Here is a 21,902-nt window from a genome sequence, read left to right as displayed (position 1 = left end):
CAAAATCTTGGTGAGAAATTCAGGTCACACGAACAGAAATAGAGGTGAATTGTGTCCTCCACCACAAGTGAAATAAGTCATGACAGCACAGGTAAGGACTGAATCCTCATAGGAAAACATCTATCAAGAGAAGATAATCCGTTCACCCCAAGTATTATCCAACATGCAAGCAGTGCTGTGGGGAAGAGACAGTACTGCACTGAAGAAAGAATGCTTAGGATGATGCTTTCCAAGTGGCAATGACTTAACAAAAAATTAAAAAAAAAAAAAAAAGAGAAAAGCACACGCAGATGGATAGAAGAATTCTCATTCATCACTGGTTCAAAATCCCCGTCTCATACGAAGACAAACATCAGTTTGATTAAAGGTTACCCACAGAAACTGCAACTGCATGGAAACAGTGGAAAAAAATAGTTAATTTTTAATGTTTATTATCAGATAGAGCAAGCCCAGCTGAGGCCACCAAGAGGGCCAGGAGCACATGATGCACGAGGAGAAGCTGGGGGAGCGGGGTTTGCGCAGCCTGCAGAAGGGAAGGCTGCAGGGGGATCTGATTACAGTTTTCCACTACCAAAAGCGGAGCGATATAGAGGACAGCCAGACTTTTCTCAGACTTGAACAGTGAAAGGGCAAGAGGCAATGGACATAAGCTGCAACAAGGGAAATTCCAGTTGGGACATAAAGAAAACAACTTTCCAGTGAGTGGTACAGTCCTGGGACAAGGCCCAGTCTCCATCCTTTGAGATTTTCGAAACAACTGCAAAAAACAAAAACCCTGAGCAACACATAAATTAGCTCTACTTTGAGCAGGAGGACAGTTTAGAGACTGCAAGAGGTCCCTCCCCAACCTAAATTTTTCTATAATATTTGCATTGCTGGTTGAAAAGCCTTTTCCACATCTTTTATACGTTCACTTTTCAGAGGAAACCCAAAGGGTCGTTATCCAATTCTGCAAGTCATGGTTAGAAGACAAATTAACAACTTTTAACATTTACTTTGCAGAATTTTGCACGAGGAGCTGTTTGCATGAACAGAATACCGTGCAAACTGTGACCAAGTATGCTTCAGCATCTCAGGCACATGAATAATAAAGCATACCATGGTCTCAAAGACAGATTTGCAGTTAGTCATGAAGATAATCAGCTCCAGTTCAGCACATCCAAGGATCTGTCTGCTCCCTGCTAGTGCACTAACAGGAAGAGTAATTATATTTATTACAGAAATGATTTGGAGAAGAATCGTAATTTGTTTAAATCTAGTTGGGATCATTACGTTTTCTTCCCCTGAGGTTTCAGGAGAGAGCACAACTGGTATCATGGAAGGATGATAAAAGCAGCAATACTCCGGAGGAGGACGGCATCAACAAATTCAAGTCCTGGCATTTCTAGGAAGGAACAGAGAAAGCTCCAACAGCTGTATATGTTTGACAAGGAAAGGAAATGGGAAAGATAAATTGCTATTTCACATTCTAATAGATTAAATGCACTAAGGAGGAGCTTGGTGGTTTTTTTTTTTCCCCCCTTCTTTTTTTTCCCCTCTCCCTTTCCTTGTTTGGAGAGCTACAATCTATTTGCCCTGTCTTCACACAGTATACTTCCTGTAGGAGCTATTTGTTTATCTACCCATTTTAATCACAAGGAAAGTATTCATTATAAAATCTCTCTTTACAGCAGAGGAGAAACCTTCCAGCCACACGGCTGACACATGTTAACTCGCAGGTATTCACAGAGCAGGTTCTGTTTTAAGCCATCTTTCAGGCAGCCACACAAAGACCACCAAGCTGGGCGTTCAGCTCTGCCAGACCTCCCCCAGCCAGCAGCCTTTGCCAGGAAACACAGGTGACAGCCTGAATGATAAAAAGGCATTTAGAGGGGGAAAAAGAAAAAAAAATGCACTGGTTTAGTCTGGGCAGCACCTTAATATAAACCTGCGGGGGCCTTTGTGTACAGCACAGCACGCAGCCGGCCAAGCAGGAGCTTCAGCACAAGGCACTCGCACCTCCAGTCTGCAAAGACCCTCTGCCTGCCCCAGACTGCCCTGGCATTTCTCGGGGAAAAGAAGGGTGGCTGCACTGCAGCTCTTCTCCCAGCCACCGATTTCGGAAGACGGAGCACAGAGGCAGCAAACCTTCCTCTCCCCGGGCTGGCCCAGCGGAGGTTTTCTGGACAGGGTCGAGGGGAGCTGAGAAGCGAAGCTGCTCTGGGAGCGCAGCTGAAGCAGCTTGGAAAGGCAGAGCTCTATGACCTCACACGATTTGCTCTTATTTATTTCAGCAGTTCAGAAAAAGCAGTGTTTAACTTTGCAAACAAATCATACCGACTTTGGCTATGAAGTCTCCTGCAGCTTTGCTCAGTTCAGAGAAGAGTTTCTCTACACCAAAAACGCTGGCAGGCAGCTCGGTGCTGGGAGAGCTGCAGAAGAGCCGCCCTGGTGCCTTACCTCCAGCTCTGCCTCCTCCGGCTGCACCCCCAGGGAAGGCTCCCCAGGGGGAAAAGTGGATTCCCAGGCGGCAGGTGAAGTGTTAGCATTCAGCACTCCCAGGACGAGGCACTGCAAATGCTTACTCAGGCCTTTCAAAGTGACCGCAGGGCTGCTGTTTGTCATTCTTGCCTTTCCAGCACCGCACACCATTCCTTCACCATTCCTTCTGGCCACAAAACAGAGCTGCCCAATTCCCAGGTGACCCAACACTGGAAACAGTGGCTTTTTCTACGCCCAGCAATTCAAAAGTACTCGGTTCAGGACAAAATGGTGATTTGCAAAATACATTAATATATTACAGAACACAATTTTTACCCTCCTCTTAGTATGGAGTGAAAGGAAAAAAGGGAAAGGACACCACAAAAGCATGTGAAGAGGTCTAATGTCTAAGAGGAAGATGTGTGCTAAAAATCCCCTATTTTTTCATGTATACAACATATAGAGACTTTTGAAATGAAGTTCAAATGTCTCCTTGGTTTAGAAAATGCAGCTGCTACCCTTGTGCATAATGGAGCAACCATAACATCTGAGCAAACACAAAATGGCATCTGCTTTTCGAAAAAAAATGGATAGCTTTCAGAGATGGCACAACTGGGGTGCCTATAGATAAATTGCCCAGCATTTCCTATTGTAAGTTTCTGTTTTCATCTGTTTATAAACTTTGCCAAAGTTTAACTGTTTTGGCTGAAATTACCCATGCCAGGTGTTTGCCTCAAGCTGATTTTTTTTGGATAGCTTCATCAAAAAAATGTCTCAGTTATTTCCAAGAACAAAATTATGGAAAAATACTTTGTTTTGTCCATGTTAAAAATATTTCAACTGCTCTGCTGAAAAGCTCTCGCATTTTCATGCTTGCAATTTGGCACACAGTCATTTTTTTCGTCAGGGCGTTACATTTGTAAACATAAAAAGTGCCCATACTACATCAAGCTAAGTCTGAAAAACCACTGTTTGCACATGCTTGGAAAAGATCTGTTTTGCAGCTACATTTTTTTCAGTCCTTCCATGTTGGGCATGCTCCATTCTCTCTCTCTTCCTGCAAGGTAATTGGGCTGCTTATGCTCTACTCCACGGAGTACCAGAGTATGCTCCAGGCCAAGGTTACAAAGGCTGAGCTGGATATTGTTTGAAGCTCAGAGCATCACATCTCGTTCTGCTGGCTGACCTAGCAGGTGATAAATCTGTGCTGATAACAGCTACTCCATTAGCACGAGTCACAGTAGCCTGACTGATTTTGAATGACACTCTTAGAATTAATATACATTCATACATACACATATACCATTCTACATGAACATCAGGTAACAGTTTGGGCACTCAAATTAAGAAAAGCCAGACCTAATTAAGGTTGTATAAGTAAAATAAGACCTCGTGCGTACACATTTTGACACAATCCTTCAAAAACACATTCACCTACTTTTCCTCTCTCCCCAGTCTCGATCTCTTCTTCGCCTGATGTAAAGATGGACTATACCCTGGGGATGAATCGAGGCTGTGTAATGAGGCAGAAGAATGACTGCCTCATTTGTTAGAACATGTGTGTTAAATACACAAGGCAGAGGGCTGCGAGAGGAGAACTGCTAATATTTAAGGTAAATGAATGATGCCAGAAAAACCATTTTTTTTTTCCCAACTCCCTTCTGTCAGAGGAAGTTTAGAGATGCTGCTGAATGCAGAACACAAATCTAATTTCTGCAGGTTGCCTCTGATTAAGTACTTTTGATTTGATCAGCATCAACTTGTGGCAACTATCACGATGGAAAAGATTCCTCCATCATTTTAAGAGCGGTGTATAATACTAAGGACTGAAAAATGGCATACTTAAGTCAAAAATGCTTCGAATTTCAACTGTTGTGTGCCTTAGTTTCCTCCCCCTTTCAGAATGGAGACAGACCCCTACTTTGCTAATAGGGGTGCTTGAAAGATAGTTAATGATATGCATGCAGGGCATTCTAGTGTCAGGAGGAGCATCAAGAATCTGAAAGGAAAGTATTTAGGCTGTCTTCAGAACTGGGTTTTAACAGTAAGCAGGTGGGTGGCCTTCATCTGAACTACAGAAATTACATACCATCTTAAACAGCATCTCCTTCACCGAGCATCAGGTGCCAAATGAAGCAATAGTGAGAGAGAAAAAGAACAGAGCCATGTAACTGGGGACTGTACCATAACACGTGGCACATAAAAAAACAAAAAGCTGCACAGGAAGCCTCAGCTGTGGCACTTCCTAACTGCCAGGTACTTAACTTTGTGAACTCAGCATTGAATAACAATGATTTGGGGAAGTTATGACCGCATACTTCCTTGTTTTAAGCAGCATCAGTCTGGCTTTCTGATTTTCTGGTATTCCTCAATGAGAGGTGGAAGTGGCAGGCTTCACATATCTGCAGGTTTCAGCCGTGAGCAGGATGAAATCCTGACACATCTAACAGACGTCAGCTGTACCTGCACAACTGACTTGGTGCAACATAATTCATGTAGATACGTATTATAAATGCATATTACATATATATTTTTCAACATATAGACGAAATATAAAAAGAGACTCACACTTTAAATATTTAAATATTCAAAACAAGTTTGAATTTAGCACGTTAAAATTTTGTGGGAGAAGGGGTTGCTTTATATTTACTCTTTCTTCCCTTCAAATCAGCTAACTTATTTCATGAGGTCTGAGCTTTAGAAAGAACCTGGAAAAAACAGCGCAGACAACAATACAATTTCCCTTTGATCACATCTCTGCTGCTAGCAGCTTTGCAGAGATTATTAGCAAGCAAACTGTGAGCATGTAGTAAAGAAATGTCTGCGCTGGGCTCGAGGCGCAGGCCCAGATCCTGCCCTCCTCTCCAGATGAAGTTCACAAGGAAAAAGGGAATAAGGACTCTCTTCTTCCATCTGCCCTGAATGCAGCAACAAGGCAGGATTCCAACCTAGCACTCAGGAGAGTGCCAAAAAGGGGACTGGCTACTGTGCTGGCTGCCACCCCAGGGCCCCAGGGGTGTGAGGCCCGCCAGCTGTGGGGTGGAGCCGTGCCCCCAGCCAGCTCCAGCCTCGGCTGCTGTCTAGCCTGCTGACTCGGCCCGCCTAATGATCTTCTGAAGAAAAGCAATATTGTGCAGTTCATCGTGCGGTGCAGGTGTTCACCTTCAACTATCGCTGCCCTGTGCTGGCAGCGCAGCTCCGGCAGCCAGCACGCGGCCAGCACTTGTCCGCCTTTCCGGCTCCACGCAGCACAGCACCTACGGCTGACTGAAAGCACCTCGGCTCTGCTTTATTCTGAAAAGGGAAACGTTTAGAAAGGAAAACTGACAAGTTTAGAAAGAAAAGCTGTTGCCTGAATACAGGGAAATCAGGGTTTTAACATCCCCCCCCCCCAACACACACGGAGCTCTGTGCGAAGCTGGGCTATGATTTGGTGGACTCCGTACCACTGCCAAAGCATGAAAACCTCAGTAAGGCTCACTGCAGGGATGCAGAGGGGAGCCTGGGGAAGAACCAAAGGTCCCTTCAGAGAAAAACCCCACGGACAGCTATAACCAGCAGAAAACTCAGCCCGAACAAGCTGCTGCTTGTTCATGCTGAGGCCCCGGCCCCTGCTCGGAAGGGATAAATGTGTTTGGTAGCAAGCAGGGAATGGCCACGACCTCTTGAATCTAGCAGGTACCATCGGTGCCAGGGATCCACGGGGATGCAGGGATGAAGCTGCCTGTCCCAGAGCAGAGCTAGGATGTCTCTGGTACACATATCTCAGCCTGGCTCTGCCCTGAGCTGCTGAAAAAGAGCCTCCAGATGCTCAGTCCTCCCTGGCGATGCAGGGGCATGGAGAGGAGGGAAGGAGTAAATCCCAGCTGCGGGGAAGAACAAACTGCTTGGGGCAATAATTTGTGCTGCTGTTCCCCAAGAACCATGTGCATTTGACTTGGGCAGACTCAGGGTAGGACTGCCACACGTGTGAAGATTTCACTGAGACTCGCTGTTAAACTAGGGGCTGAGAGAGAAACGGAGATGGGGGTTTTAACTGCCCAAATGCATTTTGTTCCTCCTAGGCAAGGAGAGAAAAAGCAGTTTCATCCCCTGAAAAATAATCTCCCCAGGTTTAAATAACGTTAGGGACGTGATATTTTCGATTTCTGTCAGTACATACATAGTTGAGGGGGTTCTAATAAACAGACCATTTCCTCTTCTATTCAAAGGCACCACAGATTTTTGCTTTTTAAAACTCAGGAAGCTGTTTGGTTTCCTATAGTGCAATAAAACTTCAGGCAGGAGAATCTACTATTCAGTCCTTTCAAAAAAGTTCATAAAAACACATTAAAGGACTATGAACTGAATATCCAACTACTAAACAGTATTTTGACCTCTTCTAATACCCCCCAAACTAGAAACTCAGCGTTGCCAAACAAAACCAGGTTATTCTCCAAGCAGTCACAACCAGAAGAGGAAACAAGTGCACAGAAAAAAAATAAGCAGTTTATCCAGTACCAGAAAGCAAGGCAGTGGCCGAGCTATCATGGCTCCATTTTGGAGCTGAATAATCAATTGAGCCTCTTTTCAGAGGCGGTGTGTAACAAAGTTGTCCCAAATCCATTCAATGCCAAGATTCATATACTTGGACAGAACAAAATTTCAGCCATTTCACATTTTTTTTTTCCTATTTTCATAGTAGTTGCTAGCGACTTCAGACTTCGCATACACATACTACAAGCATTAAGCTGATCAAAGTGGAGGAATCAATTTACTCTTACAGGTGCAGCTATATGCAAACTACATTCACCGTGGGAGAGCTTGTTGCCGTTTTAACCACATCTCTGCAGCTAAACTGGGACTACACTGGGCTTTTATCCCACTAGGAGCAACAGATCCCACACACAGCCAGTTTTCATGCAATTCTTTGACCTGGAAGTAATCATAATTTTCCTCTGCAAAATGGTGAGCTCTAGCCTGTTGTAGGGTCTGATGTTTTTATTGCTGGGCAACATCTTTTCTGCTCTTGTACATGTATGTCAAAATAAAATTTGGAAAAAAAATATGTAAATGCTTCACTGAGCTATAGACAATAAAAAAAAAGGTGTTCTGCCTGCCATCAAGCCCCGCTGTTAAAATATTAACACAATGTAAATATTGTAATATTGAGGAAGTACACTGTGTCAGTACTTCCTGGCACCATACAAGAGCTTCACTGTTCACTTTAGTCCCTGCTGTTAGTTTTAAACACGCACAACTTAAACAAGGCATCTGAGCTTCTCCAGTCCTGGTGCAAAATTGCAGAGAGGCTAAGTCTTACCGTAGGTTCTCTCTAGGCTAAAAAACAAGGTATTAAAAAGAATCCCTAAAGCCAAACAATTATGTGAATGTCAGGACTTTTGAGGCAAAAATATTCTACAGAGTCTTTCAAAAGCCCTGGCATACTGCTGCCAAACATGGGAAGATCTCAGGGTATGCACCATCCTCCCCTTCCTCAGAGAAGAAAAACAAGCTGCAAGTGCCCACCAGTGCCAGAAGCCTGAAAGCCCAAGTTATTCATCATGGCACAAGGCCCACTCTCCAGATTTGCCAGTTAAGCACATTACTAGCAACCGACTCTCTCCCAGTTCAGGGAATAAGCAGCACATATTCTCTCCAAAGAGAATGAGGCAGTTAGGTAAGGCAAATGTGATCGGATCTCAGAAACACTGTCTAGCTGCTATGATCATGTATTTGTAATGGAAGCCTCATGCAAAATAAGCACTGGTTCATGAAAATAGTGAAGACAGAGAATGATTTCTGTAAAAAAGAAAAATCCTTGGTCAAACCTGCAAGGAGCCAGTGGACTTGTCTAAGCACACTTGGGGGCAACTACAGGAGTGCAGAGCAGAATTTCACTCTGCTGGCTTTGGTTAATACAAGGTAAAATCCTACCACTGACAAAACCAAAGATTTTACCAAGGCATAAAGCCTAGAAATCTGAAATGACCACAGTTTATGTTTAGAGGCTTCATTGTGTCACACACGGTGACACGTCTGACAAAGACCGTCCTTGTCCCACAGACCTAATGATCTAAATTCAAAACAGAATGAGGTACCAAGGAAAAAAGAACTGAACGTGTGAAATGTCTAATATTCAAGAAGTGTCTAACCCCAGCAAAACTAGATGGCTGGGATTTCCAGAAATGAACTCTACACGTATTATGACAAAACAGAGGCATAAACACTGTACATCCTGTGGTAGCATGAAGCAAAGTGTCCAAAACGTCAGCAACTGTTTAAAATACAGGTAATAAAGGGCTCATTCCTGATTTAAAATACCTGTTGCTTCTGAAGCCTTCTCACCTTTCAGACATTCCCGTACACAAATGGGATCTAAAATGACTTGCACAATGCCCCCACGTGCCAGTCACAGCATCGGATAAGCTTTATTCTTATGCATGGCAAGAAATTGCCCTGGGGGTTAACACAGATTTTCCACTTAATTTTAACTCACTCACAGAGCTGTAGTCTGGAAGAGCTCCTTTAATCATGCATACAACTGCATCACCACGTTTCTATATGGTCAAGACTACCACAAATCCCCCTACTCACCCACCCACAATGTTTTCTCACATGTCAGTTTATCTGCTAAGAAAAGCACTACGAACATAACACTTACCCAACCCCTTTATCTTTCATCTTACTTAAAAGGGAGAAAAACTCTTGAGAACTCAGTGAGCATTCAATATATGTAACATACATGAGAGCACTGTAAAAATTCTAGGAACAAGACATCAATTCCAAAAGTGAACTACTTACTGTGAGGGGGGTTGTTCATTTGTTTGTTTTTTTAAAGATAAACAGTTGGGCTTTTTTTTTTTTTTTTGTCTATTTCATGAAATATTATAGCTAAGATCCTACTCCACTTCCATAAATGGATGTTTTTCTTACTCTCAGTGGGTGGTCTCAGAGTTTTGACAGAGGAACATCACAAGCTAAAAACATAGGATGCTACAGAGATAGCCCACCTGCAGTGGTGGTGGATGCGAAGGGGGAGAGAAAAGGTGATTCCAAAGGCCAAAACAGACTGTGGTGGGGGAAATCAGAGGTCAGAAATGTATTCACAGCCCTAACAATGGGGGAGCCCTGGTGAAATGAGCAGCCAAGAAGCACAGTTACATTGGGAAAACAAGAGATGCAGAAATGAGGCAAAACTTTTAGCTTTCACTTTTGCTGTTATTAGATTAAAAAGAATAACAGACATAACTCTTGGTATTGTTTTTATTGTAAAGTGTTGTGTTTTTTTTTTTTTTAACTGGCTTCTTTTACATTTCTGTTGTACATCAGCCAATTTAATGAAACAAATCTTCCTTTAAAAGCTCTGGTATGAACCACATGTCAATGCCAACACCTGCTACTACCTCACGTTGTGCTTGGTTTCTTACCTGTTTTCTACGAGGAAGTCTACCACATATTTCTTCAGACAGTAGAGATGGGCATCCATCAGCCCTGTTCTGATGTGCATTCTAGGGTGCCTGGAAGACAAAAAAAGGAAAACCATTTAGTTTTGCATGGCTATTTGCAAGAGTTTGACTTTGCAATCAAGTCAGTGGACTGTGAGAAGTTTGCAAAGGCAGATTTGCTCCTTTCCATCTTCTGCTGGATTGAGAGACAGGAGAAGAGACAGGAGAACTGTGCAGACTGCCATTACTGGACTGTGTCTATAAACTTACACCTGCTGGCCCTGGGCTGATTTGCTGCGAAAGAAAATACCTCCTCCAAGGAGTCATTACTCCTGCTACATCTTCTTATGTAAGTGGAAATTGCACATTACTGGGCAGGAAGCCAAAGTAATGGGCCCAGAGTGCTAAAAGTTACAGTGGGTAATGTCAGGGTACAATAATTCAAAGCTCCTGGCTAAGTGCCTGCCTTAATATGCAAGGCTGTGCATGTTCCGCTAGCAAACACAACACTACTGTATTTTTTCCAGCTCTTCCTGGAGGCAAATAGGAGCAGGAGATGGGGTCTGCTCGTCTTCCCTGTGCTACACATTACAAATGACTTCCACAGCTCAATTACAAAGCATTTGCCTCTCCAGCCCAATAAGATGGAAAAGATCAGTAAAACTCCCTCTCATCGCTGGCCAAACAATGGCAAACAGGGAAGTCTTACCTTTCAGACCAGTGGCAGGTTAATATTTCAGTAACTTAGAAGTCTTTTTACAGCTTCACTATTTTAAGAACAAAGCTTTAAAGCAGAAAGACTCATCTATTACTCCTCTTTATGCATTTTCTGATCTTAGATAGTGGAACCCCTTCATGTAACCTGTCTCAAAGCAGCTAAATATTTTCTGCCAATATTACCTTCCTTTCCACACACCTGCAGCTCCATTTAGGAGTGTTTTGGATGCCTGAACACTCTCTACCATTTCTCAGGACAGAAAAGCCACAATAATCAGCTTGTAGATTAAAAAAAAAAAAAGGACAAAACCCACCAACAGCCTAACTGCACTGGACTGCTTCCAAATATCCATAACCGGACTCTCAGTCCTGAGGCTAACAAATGCATCTTACTAGTGTCTTCCATCCAACCTTTGTTTTCTTATTCCAGGACACACTGAAGTCAGATGTTTGTGATCAGGATCAGTTATTACTTCGTTAGCTCAGTAGAGGGATCACTCACAACTTGGGCCCGTAGATATATATGTTTAGTAAACCAGCACTAACACACTGAATCCTTATTAACGCCTAAGGTACCAGAAGTATCAGGTGTCCTGATAAGCCTTTTTTTTTTTTTCCAGTGTAATGCTCTATTAGTGCATTAAACTACTGAAGTATTTAAGTCTTAACATTTTATAAACATAGATGGCACTTCTCAAGCGTGTCGCTGAATTCAAGACAGGCGTATTAACAACTAGAAAGACTTTCTCTAAGTCCCACTCGTAAAGAAAAGCTCCTATAAGAGTAGTATGGCACTTTGGAGTAAAGTATGTGATACTAAAGAATGATATACACACTTTCAGCAGATTACTTCATTAACAAAACATGAGCTCACCTAGCAATGCTCCAGTACTGATGTTATCAGTGGCCCAGATGTTCCTGTGGAAGTCAGCCCAAATAGCAATGATCCTTATGCAAAAAGAATCCACTGACTTTAATGAGGTCTTGCATTTGGAAATTTGCAGACTCGCTACTGCTCTGCATCCTGATGATGATTTCCACATTTTGTGGATTTACGGGATGGAGAATGTTCATATCTTGTCTGAGAAAAAGTGCTCCCTTGTACTTATAAACCGGGCATGTTAATTTATTGAAATGAGGGAGAGACAAACGACAAGTAAAACAGGGAAGAAAGCAGGTAAGATGAGCAAACCAATAAAAGAAGGCAAGAAACAAACAAAAAAATAGAAATGATGCAATGCAGGAAGGAGGGAAAAGAGGAAAAAACAATTCTTAACTTGAAGATGATAAACGGGACATGGTTTCAGTGCCGGAATGCCACTTTTTTCTCTCCCTATTCAAGACCCCCCTTAAACACAAGGCAGGGGAAGGCTACAAGGGCTAGACATCAAGCAGAGGAGCGTAAAACAGCACCTCCTCAATAAATACTAGTGCTGCTGCCAATGTCTGAGCAGCTTTCACACATCCAGTCTCCCCACCTGCAAACTGGAATAACACTATTTAGCTACACCGCAGGGTACCGAGGATTTGTGGGCTGAAGTTTGTATCTCCCTGCAAGCATTGTTCTAAGTTTCACTGTAGCTAAGCAACTTTATAACAACGTTATATAAAATCTGTGTAAATGGTCAGACAGTAGCACAGTGCTATCTTTGCTGCAGCTCCATCACACTCCCCCCCCCTCCAAAAAAAAAACCCAAAACATAAAACAGCCAGACAAGATGTACCGAAACGCCACTCTGAGTTGGCTTTCAATGGAGAATATCCTAACAATAATGGAACATCCTGCTGGACAAGAGGGAGGTCCCACAATGAAAATCCAGTGAAATACAGACCACCTAAGTGATTTGCAACAGAATAGTCCCATAGATTAATATTATAATCACAGCTTCAAAGGTCAAACAGGCAAGTTTAGGCACATGCATAAACAAAGCTGTGATTTCTGTAAACCAGACTCGAGGAGGGAACAGCCGCACTAAACCAGACTGATAAGCGCACTCTATCTGTAACAAGCCACTAAAGATGATGCTCATTTTCATTGACTAATGCTCAAACCAGTTTATCTCCAGGTAGGAGAACAGGAGCCAAATAAATAATCTAACAGATAACAGCAAAGCTCCATCACCATTTCAAATGAGCATCTGGTTACTAATATCGAAAGCCATACTCCCTGCTCATGCCTCTCATCTCCCACTCCATCAGCTAATCTTTACAGCGTATGAAAAATGAGCCGGTCGCAAGGAACAGCTGATACAGGGGGAACCGAACAACAAACACTGCGTGTGCTGCGAGCTGACGCACCTCGCCTTATCGGTCCGCAGGAGATAATGAAGAATGCTCTTAATTATACCATCAAAGCAAGGGAGAAGGTGCTAGGAGGGGCCGGCTGCAGATGGCTAAGTGTTAATGAACGCTGGGTTGGGTGGTTTATCAAAAGCAAGAGACTGGATACGTATCGGAGAGGGTCACCGTAGAGATGAAAGTTGCACCAGCCATTGTTGGAGCTCTTTAATGAGCGAGGAATGGCAAATGTGAGCCCTCGAAGAATCATACCAATTACTAAATGAACTTCAGTTCAATCTAGCAAATGTAATCAAGCACGAGTCATTAAAATACATGGTAAAACTCCCATTGGCGCTGCCACTATAGCGGCTATTATTGTCGGTGCTCCCGTGCGAGGGAGGGGGCTGCTCCCGGTTGTAAGCTGTGTGTGTTATGTTAAGTGATGGCAGATTTTAGCCCTAATGATGAGGCACGGAGGGCTCCCTGGCAGAAAGTCGACAATGAGGAGGCTCAGCGAGATCTGTTGAGGAGTCGGGGAAAAGATCGGCAATTAAAAGAGCAATTTCAAAGAATGCAATTTCATGTGTAAAATTAGCTTTTATTAGCACATAATTCCCCAAAATCCTGACTCGGGACGAGAGCGCATAAAGGTCTGCGAGAGTCCTTAAAAAGGTCCGCGCCCGTAATTCCTCACACGCCATTGTGAAATAATAAGCAGTACTAACAGGATTGATGCATGCTTCCTACATGGCATCGCTTTGAAAGCCGAGCCCGAGCTTTTTTCTTCCTGATAACCTCTCTCAGGATTTCCTCCCTCAGGGAAATCAACCACCGATAGAGCAAACTTCCCTTGGTTAAAGGCAGAAAGACGGACAATTGTTTCAACTGTAAACTAATTAAGAGAGATTACCACCAAGAGCTGGAGGTTCAAACCGGCCCTGCACTCCCACTGACAGTGTGATAATGCCAGGCTGGGGTCAAAATCATAAATCTGAAGGGAGCACACACAATGCTTAAAGCCAAAAAGCCTCTCTACTAAGCATGGGATATTGCCACATTAACCTCACCACCTCACAAATAAACTAGCTGAGAAAGAGAAATCCCATGGCCTCCTTCCCTTTAACTCCATACAGCTGTTGATGGAAAATATGAAGGTCTTTAAATCTCAGGGACCTGGGGCTATCTGTACTGCAGCACTAATCCGAGCAACGACACAATAAAAAGCCAATCATGACTACTATTAACCTGCCTTCTGATCTGATGGGTGAATTATGTCCGCTGTGGACTTACGGAGTACTAGTTCACCTTCCTGCCAGCCCACCTCCCCCAAGATACAAAAATTAGAAGTATGAACAATGGATTTCATAAATTTATTTCCTAATTAATTGCAAGTAGCTCACAAAGTCGGTGTAGTCGAGGTCTGTCCCCTTCTCCCTTACTCCTGCACGAAGGGTACCACCCTGGTCAAACGCACAGGGCTGACCCTTGCCTGGTGCTGCTCTCACGTTGATGCGAAGCCAGCGCACAGATCAACACCACGAGAAGTCTTACAGCAAAAGCTGCCAGGCCACCTTTCGTGTCTCAAGCATTCCTGCTTTTAAAAGGAAAAAAAAATAAAAACCCCAAAATCGCATTGCTCATTTACGGGACAGCTCTTGGCTGTAAAGTCCCTAATCATAAAAGGCCACTGTTACGTTGGCTCTTCGAAAATCCCAGACACCTTATGACCTTAATTTTACACACCGCTTTTGGCCGAAAAGCTCCCAAAGCACTTAGCAAAATGAATGTCCCCACTGTATCCCAGGCCCTCCTTTGCCCACCAGTGAAATGCTGCCACCTCTGGGCTGAACTGCAGCAGCTGTAAGCAGCGCACGGCTCAGCCTCGCCGGGGCCCTCCTGCAAAATTGGGCCCAGGCGCCCGCTCGCCAGGCTCCAAAGGAGGGGCGAGGGAGGCTTAATTAGATGCTGCTGCTCCTCGGGTGGAAAAACTGGTTCAGTTCGTGCTAGGAAGAATACCTCGGTGATGTAAGACAGCTGGCACGGCGAGGAAATGCCCTCCCCAAGCTGGATGTGAAGGTGGTATCGGGTCCTGCTGCCTGGCGGATGAAACGTGCCGTGGGCCCCGGTGACCCTGGCCTCCATCTCCCAGCTCCGAGTCACCCCAACCTCTCACTTTCTCTTCCTTCGCTTTGTTAAAACCTTACTTGCAAAACCATGAGGCTAAGATGCGCTCTGGTCCCCTGAGGACGTGGCACATTTGCAGCTCACCTCCCACATCAGCCACCCCATCACCACCCCGGTACCTACCCGGGGAGCACAAGACGCCAGCAGCCTCTCAGTTGCTGTTTCTGGAGAGGCCCAGCATCGGGAATGGCAAGTAGTTTCAAAATCTAAATGTTTTATTGATCTAATGACCTAAGTTGCTCGAAAGCCTGCTGAATAATAAATATTTTTCATTTAAAACCTTCACCACGTGCCATTTTTCTTTGTTGTATTATATTATTAATATACCCAGGAGAGTATAATACAAATTATGAACCTACTTCTGACACAAAGATGTTGAAAAGTTTTTGGTAAAGGAACCTACTTTCATCGAAAGCCAAAGATTAAATCATTTTCTCTTACACAGAGAGTATAGGTTAGCAGTCAGAGCTCAGGATTAATATTTGTTCAAGGTCAGGAGTGGTTTACAATAGGCCAGCGTGACCTGAAAAAGAAAGTTGTTGTCTTGGCACCAACGCCGTGATTTAGCATTAATGCCTCTGACTTCTGCATTAAACAGCCAGGGTGCTGATGGCTACGTGACCAGCTCATCCCACAGCCCTCTAGAAAAAGCTTTTCTTTGCTCTGCTTCGGCTTCCTCTTAGGAAAACGAGAGGAACAGCAATTTCTCACCCAGCCCAAGCCAGAGGAACGCTCCCTGGGTGCACGGCCACATCGCTGCATGCACGTGCATCCCCCCGGGAGCACGCCGACACAGCTGCCGGGGTCAGCACTTTCCCTAAACTTGGTTCAAGGGGGCTCCTCTGCCACACCGAGAGCTAACAGCTGGAAGATATAATAAAACAAGGGCCGGGGCTCCCCACAGCCACCCTACCCCCTTCTCTTTCTCTGTCCTCCACGGAAAACCAGGGTTTGTGCACATCTTTTATACGTCTGCTAGGGCACCCCAAGTGCTAAGCAGAAACTTGGAAAGCAAAAGAGAGACCGAAATGATAATAACGTAGAGAGTTTGGTATGAGCAGAAGAGAATACACTCTGAAGGAGGGCAGGGACTGCCAGAGAGACATTATTAATAGGTTTTACCCTTGAGCTCTGGCAGCTACTTGTTCTATACACAGAGGAAAAGGATTAATCAAGCCTCGCACGTAAAGGTTCTTTCTGTGGTGTGCCAAAATATTTAAAGCAGTATATACAAAGTGTAAGCCTTATTATTATGCACATTCAATGTAACCATCTTATGCTACAGTTAAGGCCGGGATGACAATGAAGTAGATTACCGTGCTCTACAACCAATTCAATTCCAACACAACGGGACGTGGCTTAGTCACTTGGTTCAGATCTGGTATTTGAGCTTATTTTTCTTATGCCGGGCTAAACTGTGATTTAAGAGATTTAATCAAGCTTTGGGAAATGCTTTCTTTGCAAAAGGAAGAGAAAGAACTAAAAGTCTGCACCTGGCAACCCTAATGATTCCCAATTTTCAGCTCATTCTGCTTCCTGCTTAGTGGAAATTCACCTTAGCAAGTAATTGTTCGCTGAAATCACCAGGGCTGAAAGGATGACAACACGTAAGAGGAACAAGTTTTAAGCAAACAACTGAAGCTGGAGGCTTGTACAGAGGCTACCGAAGAACAGCAGCTCCTGCTGATCCCTCCTACGCCAGTTCCCAACGGGCTAAGCAGAAGACATATGATATATTTTCTTAAATCAAATAATTACAGTAAATGCATGGGAAACAGTGAAACTGAATACTGGGTCAAAGCTGTAGGTCACCAGCAATATATAGCTTAAACACAGGAAGGCTGCCACGATTTCTTTATGTCACTGCCCTAGACTCGAAGGCAAACAAACCCGTGCTCAGCACCGCAACCCGCGGATCGCAGCCTTGCTCACGGAGCCTCAGCACTCGGTGCCCCTCAGGTGAGGCGGATTTTACTCGTGGCTAGAATTTAAGAGGTAGGATCTGCAAAATTTGTGGATTTGAGGTAATTACATACATTTGGAATAATAAAACAAGCAAATTCCCCCATTCCCTTAAAATTTCAAGTAAAATCAGAAGCAGAAAAATCAATGGAAAGAGCATGACATGCTGTCCTGCATACCTCTGGATATCCCCTTGTAAGAAGCCTCACAGGAACCTTGTGAAACCCATCTACACCACCAGTTCCTTAAAATGAAAAATACCCTTTAAAAAAAACAAATCTGTTACTGTGCATAGGCCATATTTTATCACTCCCTTTCCTTTGCCAGGATCTTCACCAGACAAAGGGGCTCCAATGGCAGAAGGTGCATGTCTGTGGGTCTTTCCTGGGAAGAATCTTGCATTCAAAACAGCCACATTTCATGGATGTTTCATGGGATGGAGAACAACCCAACAAGAGTCAGGTGGCAGGTCATGAGGGTGAGAAGGAAGAACAGCGGGAGAGAAGTGAGCAGTATTTGCTTTGTGCTGGACAAAGCAGTGCCTGGCTCCCCCCAGCACTTACCGTCTAGAAGGGAAGAAGACTTGAGCTTTGAATCCACAGAAGGGAAAAACTCAAGTGCTACAATTTAAATTACTGAAAACTACCAAAATCCAGCCTATATAGGAGGCCCTCTGCAGTAAATCTGGCAACGCTCGTTTCTTTCATCTACAGCAAGTGAGTTATACTTAGCTCCTGCTCTTTGAGGGTCTGAAGTTTCCTCGGCTGGTGCTTTGACCTGGGCTTCTTTTTCATCTCCTCCTGCAACCTACCGCTGCTGCCTCACTTTTGCTTCATGACAAGCTTTTGCAGCCATACCACACACATCTCAACTCCACCAAAATGTGAGCATTTTAGAATTTGATAGCACAGTAAGCATTTTCGTACTGACAAGATCCCAATTAAAAATGTCATAATTTATTAGGTAACCAAAATAGCTTCACCTCAGGCAGAAATTAAAGGATAATGGGCATGAAAGTTGGCTCTGATGCCAGTGCAGGGGGAACGTGGCTGTGACAACCAGGACACGGGCTGTTCCACATACATCACAACACTAAATAGGTACATGTAAGAAAAACACATTTTAGGAAAAACTAGGCGAGGTGTCTGCAGTCAGACTTGATGAATCCTGCTTCCCTGAATCAAGGCAGAGGGGTTTCCTGACTTGGCTAAGCTCAAGTCATGACTCAGCCCACGTGTTCAGATGCATCCTCAGACACACGGCAGCCTGGAGGCAGGGCAACATCAACCTCGAGCCAGGAGCTTTCGGGACACAGAAAGCCATCAGGGCTCAGGATGACATCAGCATTCAAACACTGCCCAGTCCTGCACTGAAGAAACACACCAAGCAACAGAAACACCACACATGCAACACAGATACTTGCATACTTGTCCAGTTCAAAAGAAATTATACTATTTGTTAGCAGATATTTTGAAAGTATCAGATAAGACTGTCACTCAAATAAAGCCTTAAAATTAGAGAGTGCATCATTCTTGTTGCTCGGTGACAAGAGAATTCAAAACCGAAGGAAAGTTGAAGTCAGGCTGAAGCCAATTGCAGACATCTCTTCATTTTTCAAACAAAAATAGCTCTGAGTAATTCTTTTAATAGGTAACTGGTGTTTTACAAAACACCATCAGAAATACCAGGGGATGATTAACATAAATATCAAGGGGGGGGTGGAAGGACACAGGAACATTTGTTACCACAAGAAGAATTTAACATCCACCCAAAGTCCAAATTTGCATTTTTTTAAGCAAGTAATTACAGCAGTTACAACCACATTGCATTAGCTTCTGGTTAGACCAGATTACTCATGATTTCAAATTTCCAGATTTGTTAATAGCCATAGCAGGAGCCGCCGCATGACACTACTCTGAGCTGACACCTCAAATGCCTTCAGGATGACACTGAGCTTGGAGTACTACAGCTTGGAGCCCAGCTGGACATAAACATGCACTGCACTGAGGACAGAGTTGGATTTCCAAATTTTTTCCTCATCTTTCACCCGCTACTAGGACCTGGATAACAGCTTGAGGTTAAGTGAAAGGAATTTTGCTCTTTTTACGCAATGGTAACGTGACAATTAGAACACTGCAGCGGGCAAGAATAAATTCTGGCAAATTCACCGTAGTGAGATGATATTTTGAGGATAACTTCCTGCCTTGGATAATTATTGCTGAATTAAAAGCTTCATGCACTGTTCTGCACAGCTCAGCGTGTGCAACCTCAGTACAGTAGGTGGGAACTGTCTTTAATTACGAGACAGTCACTGCTCTTTTAAAACAAGTCTTGAAGGAAAAGTTGTCTTGACAGCTATTAAGACACTGCTCAGTGTATTTGCACAATACTGATATTATATATATATATATATATTTTTTTTTCAGCTGTAATTACAAAGTCCAGCTCTTTGCTAAAATTAGCAATCGTTTTATGGCTGTGATGCAGAGACATTGGCACACCCTCTCGTCAGGAGACAGCTTGGCTTCAGTAATTAAGTAGGAGAAATATCATTAATCTAGACTTAAGTAGTCCCTAATGCAAAAAGCAGTAGCACAGAGCCATTTTCACCACGGATCACAAGCCAGGACTGAAAAAGCAAGAGGAGAAGACAGCAACTGAACTCTCTCCCAAGCGTGCCAGCTGTGGTAGTGACCCAAACCGCACAGACTAGAAGCAATAATCTGGCCACGGCGGGTAAGAGAGTTCAGATGCCTCCATAATTTGCTTGGTACAAAGACCAGAGTGGCAACAAATCCAGCCCTTCTCCTTTACAAGGCTAAACCCATGGTAGGGCAATTGCCTCATCTTGAAACACTTAGCCTAACGAAAAGAAAAAGAAAATGTATGGTGGATGACCTGAAGATTATCATTTACAGTTTTACGGCAACCTCAAATACTATTAAAACAAAACAACTTCTATTCCCTTCTTGCTTGGAAGAGACTGGGACTATTCCATCTGTGGTTGTGGACTGCTTCAGCCTTATCCAACTGCATAAACGAAACTAGTGTCAAAATTAAGTTTTAAATGGCTTGAGGTTTATAGGAATTAAAGAAGGAAAAATTAAATTTGAAACTCTGCTTGTTTACTAGCACTAATTAAATATGCCAGATTTCTGGGCAAGCTTCCTAGCCTGTGGCTACTACGTTACTGGCTTGTAAAACAGTCAACAAGTACATGAGTACAAAGCACAAATACAATAACAGAGATTTCGTGTACAGTCCTGCCCTTAGTTTGTAAGGAAAAAAAAATGTATTAGAAGCAAGCTTTGACTATAAAGACCTGTGCTGAGCCTCTAGACTGCATTAGCAATATGAAAAAAGGGCCAAGTCTACAAAGGTTCCTTTTGCAGAGAAAAGTATTAAAAAAAATAATATCAGAAAGGTAAGAAGCAGTAAGCAAAAACAAAGAGGAAGCTTTAAAAGAGTAGTGTTACGCTTCCTTCTTCAAAACTGAACTTCTGGGCTCTGCTCTCAAAATATTTTGCTATTAGAAATAAAAGGGAGCTCTTGCACTTCAGCAGAAGTAGTGGGTCTGATCATTCACACCCAGATCAACTCCTTGGAAATGGGAGGTTTTATGAGTATCTCGGAATTAATTAGAAAATAGATAGATGTGAAATTCTGACTTTTTGATATCAAATGCCAATGATGATGATATCCATAGTCGTAGGGCACATTTACATTCTAAACTCTCACAACAGGTATTATCTTCGCATTCCACATTTTAAAGGAACTAGCACAATGAGTTCAGTCTACAAGGATGCTGCAAACCTACTAAAAAAGAACAAACTAAAATCAGCTTAAATGCAGCCTCCAGAGACTGCTCAGGCATGCAGTTGGAATGCAAGAGAAGAAAATGAACTGGTACCTGCATCACCCACAGGTAGGGCAGGTGAAGGAGGGACAGGAAGATCCCATGGCCTACATGCTGCTCTTTGTGCATCCTTCTTTCAGGAAAAGCTTCCAATGTACTTTCACTGGCTGAAGCTGCAATTTCTACAGAAGTGGCAAACAACTTTTAATGAATAAACACTGGAGAACAATGTGCTGCCTTAACAGCTTCGAAATGAACAGCCTTGCACGGCGACTCAAATTAATGTATGTGCCCACTGTATACAGTAGTCTTGCTCAACTTTAAGGAAACCAGGAATTATGCTTCAATAAAAATTCAGCCACGCAAATATTCTGCTATAAAAACAGGCATAAACATCTAACTCTCCAACTTCCAAAATCACGTACATGAGGCAGAGGAAAACGATATAAAAGTAACTAGGTTTTTGTTTATATCTCAGATTTACAAGAGCAATTCCAGAACCAAAATTCTTCCACAGAGGCATTGATTTAATTAGCCCGCATAGCACACTTTATTTGTATTTAGAACTCTGACGTACATTGATAAAAAAAAATTAAAGAAATAAATATACAACGGATACACACAAAACCACTTGCTAAACTTTTTCTGTGCCCAGGTGCAGATAAGAACTTTCAAACACCCTCTCACGGGCTCTTCCTTACACGCAAATGATACTTCTTAGTGTATACAAGCTATGTATGCTTTCAATTAAAAATATGACTGGATCGATTGGATCATATAATCTTGCAAACCAGCCAAAAATCAAATACAAACTGAAGCCCTGAAGGAATTTCTGGAAGTACAAACCATACAGTACAGCAGTTCTATTTCTGGCGAGGAGAATCACCTCTCCTTTCAAAGTGCTGCTAGAAGCGATAGCAGTGCTTAAAAACCTGCTGTCATTCAGCAGTGAAATCACTACATTAATAAAAAACACTCGGAAAGCATACAAAATGTACTCTGGGGAAAATCTCAGC

The 21,902-nt window shown here is 43.3% G+C and overlaps 1 protein-coding gene across 1 annotated transcript in view; it reads right to left on the bottom strand.

Moving 5' to 3' along the window:
- The window catches only part of EIF2B3 (eukaryotic translation initiation factor 2B subunit gamma), a 94,541-nt gene that overhangs the window by 36,698 nt on the left and 35,941 nt on the right, over window positions 1-21,902 (bottom strand). The window contains exon 6 of the mRNA XM_068691365.1: window positions 9,870-9,959. Coding sequence (XP_068547466.1) covers window positions 9,870-9,959 — 90 coding nt within the window. The remainder of the gene's footprint in view (window positions 1-9,869; window positions 9,960-21,902) is intronic.

This window comes from Anas acuta, chromosome 8 (assembly GCF_963932015.1).
Source record: "Anas acuta chromosome 8, bAnaAcu1.1, whole genome shotgun sequence".
Classification (NCBI taxonomy): Eukaryota; Metazoa; Chordata; class Aves; order Anseriformes; family Anatidae; genus Anas; species Anas acuta.
Note: the sequence above shows the minus strand (reverse complement) of the source record. Positions and strands in the feature narration are given on the sequence as shown.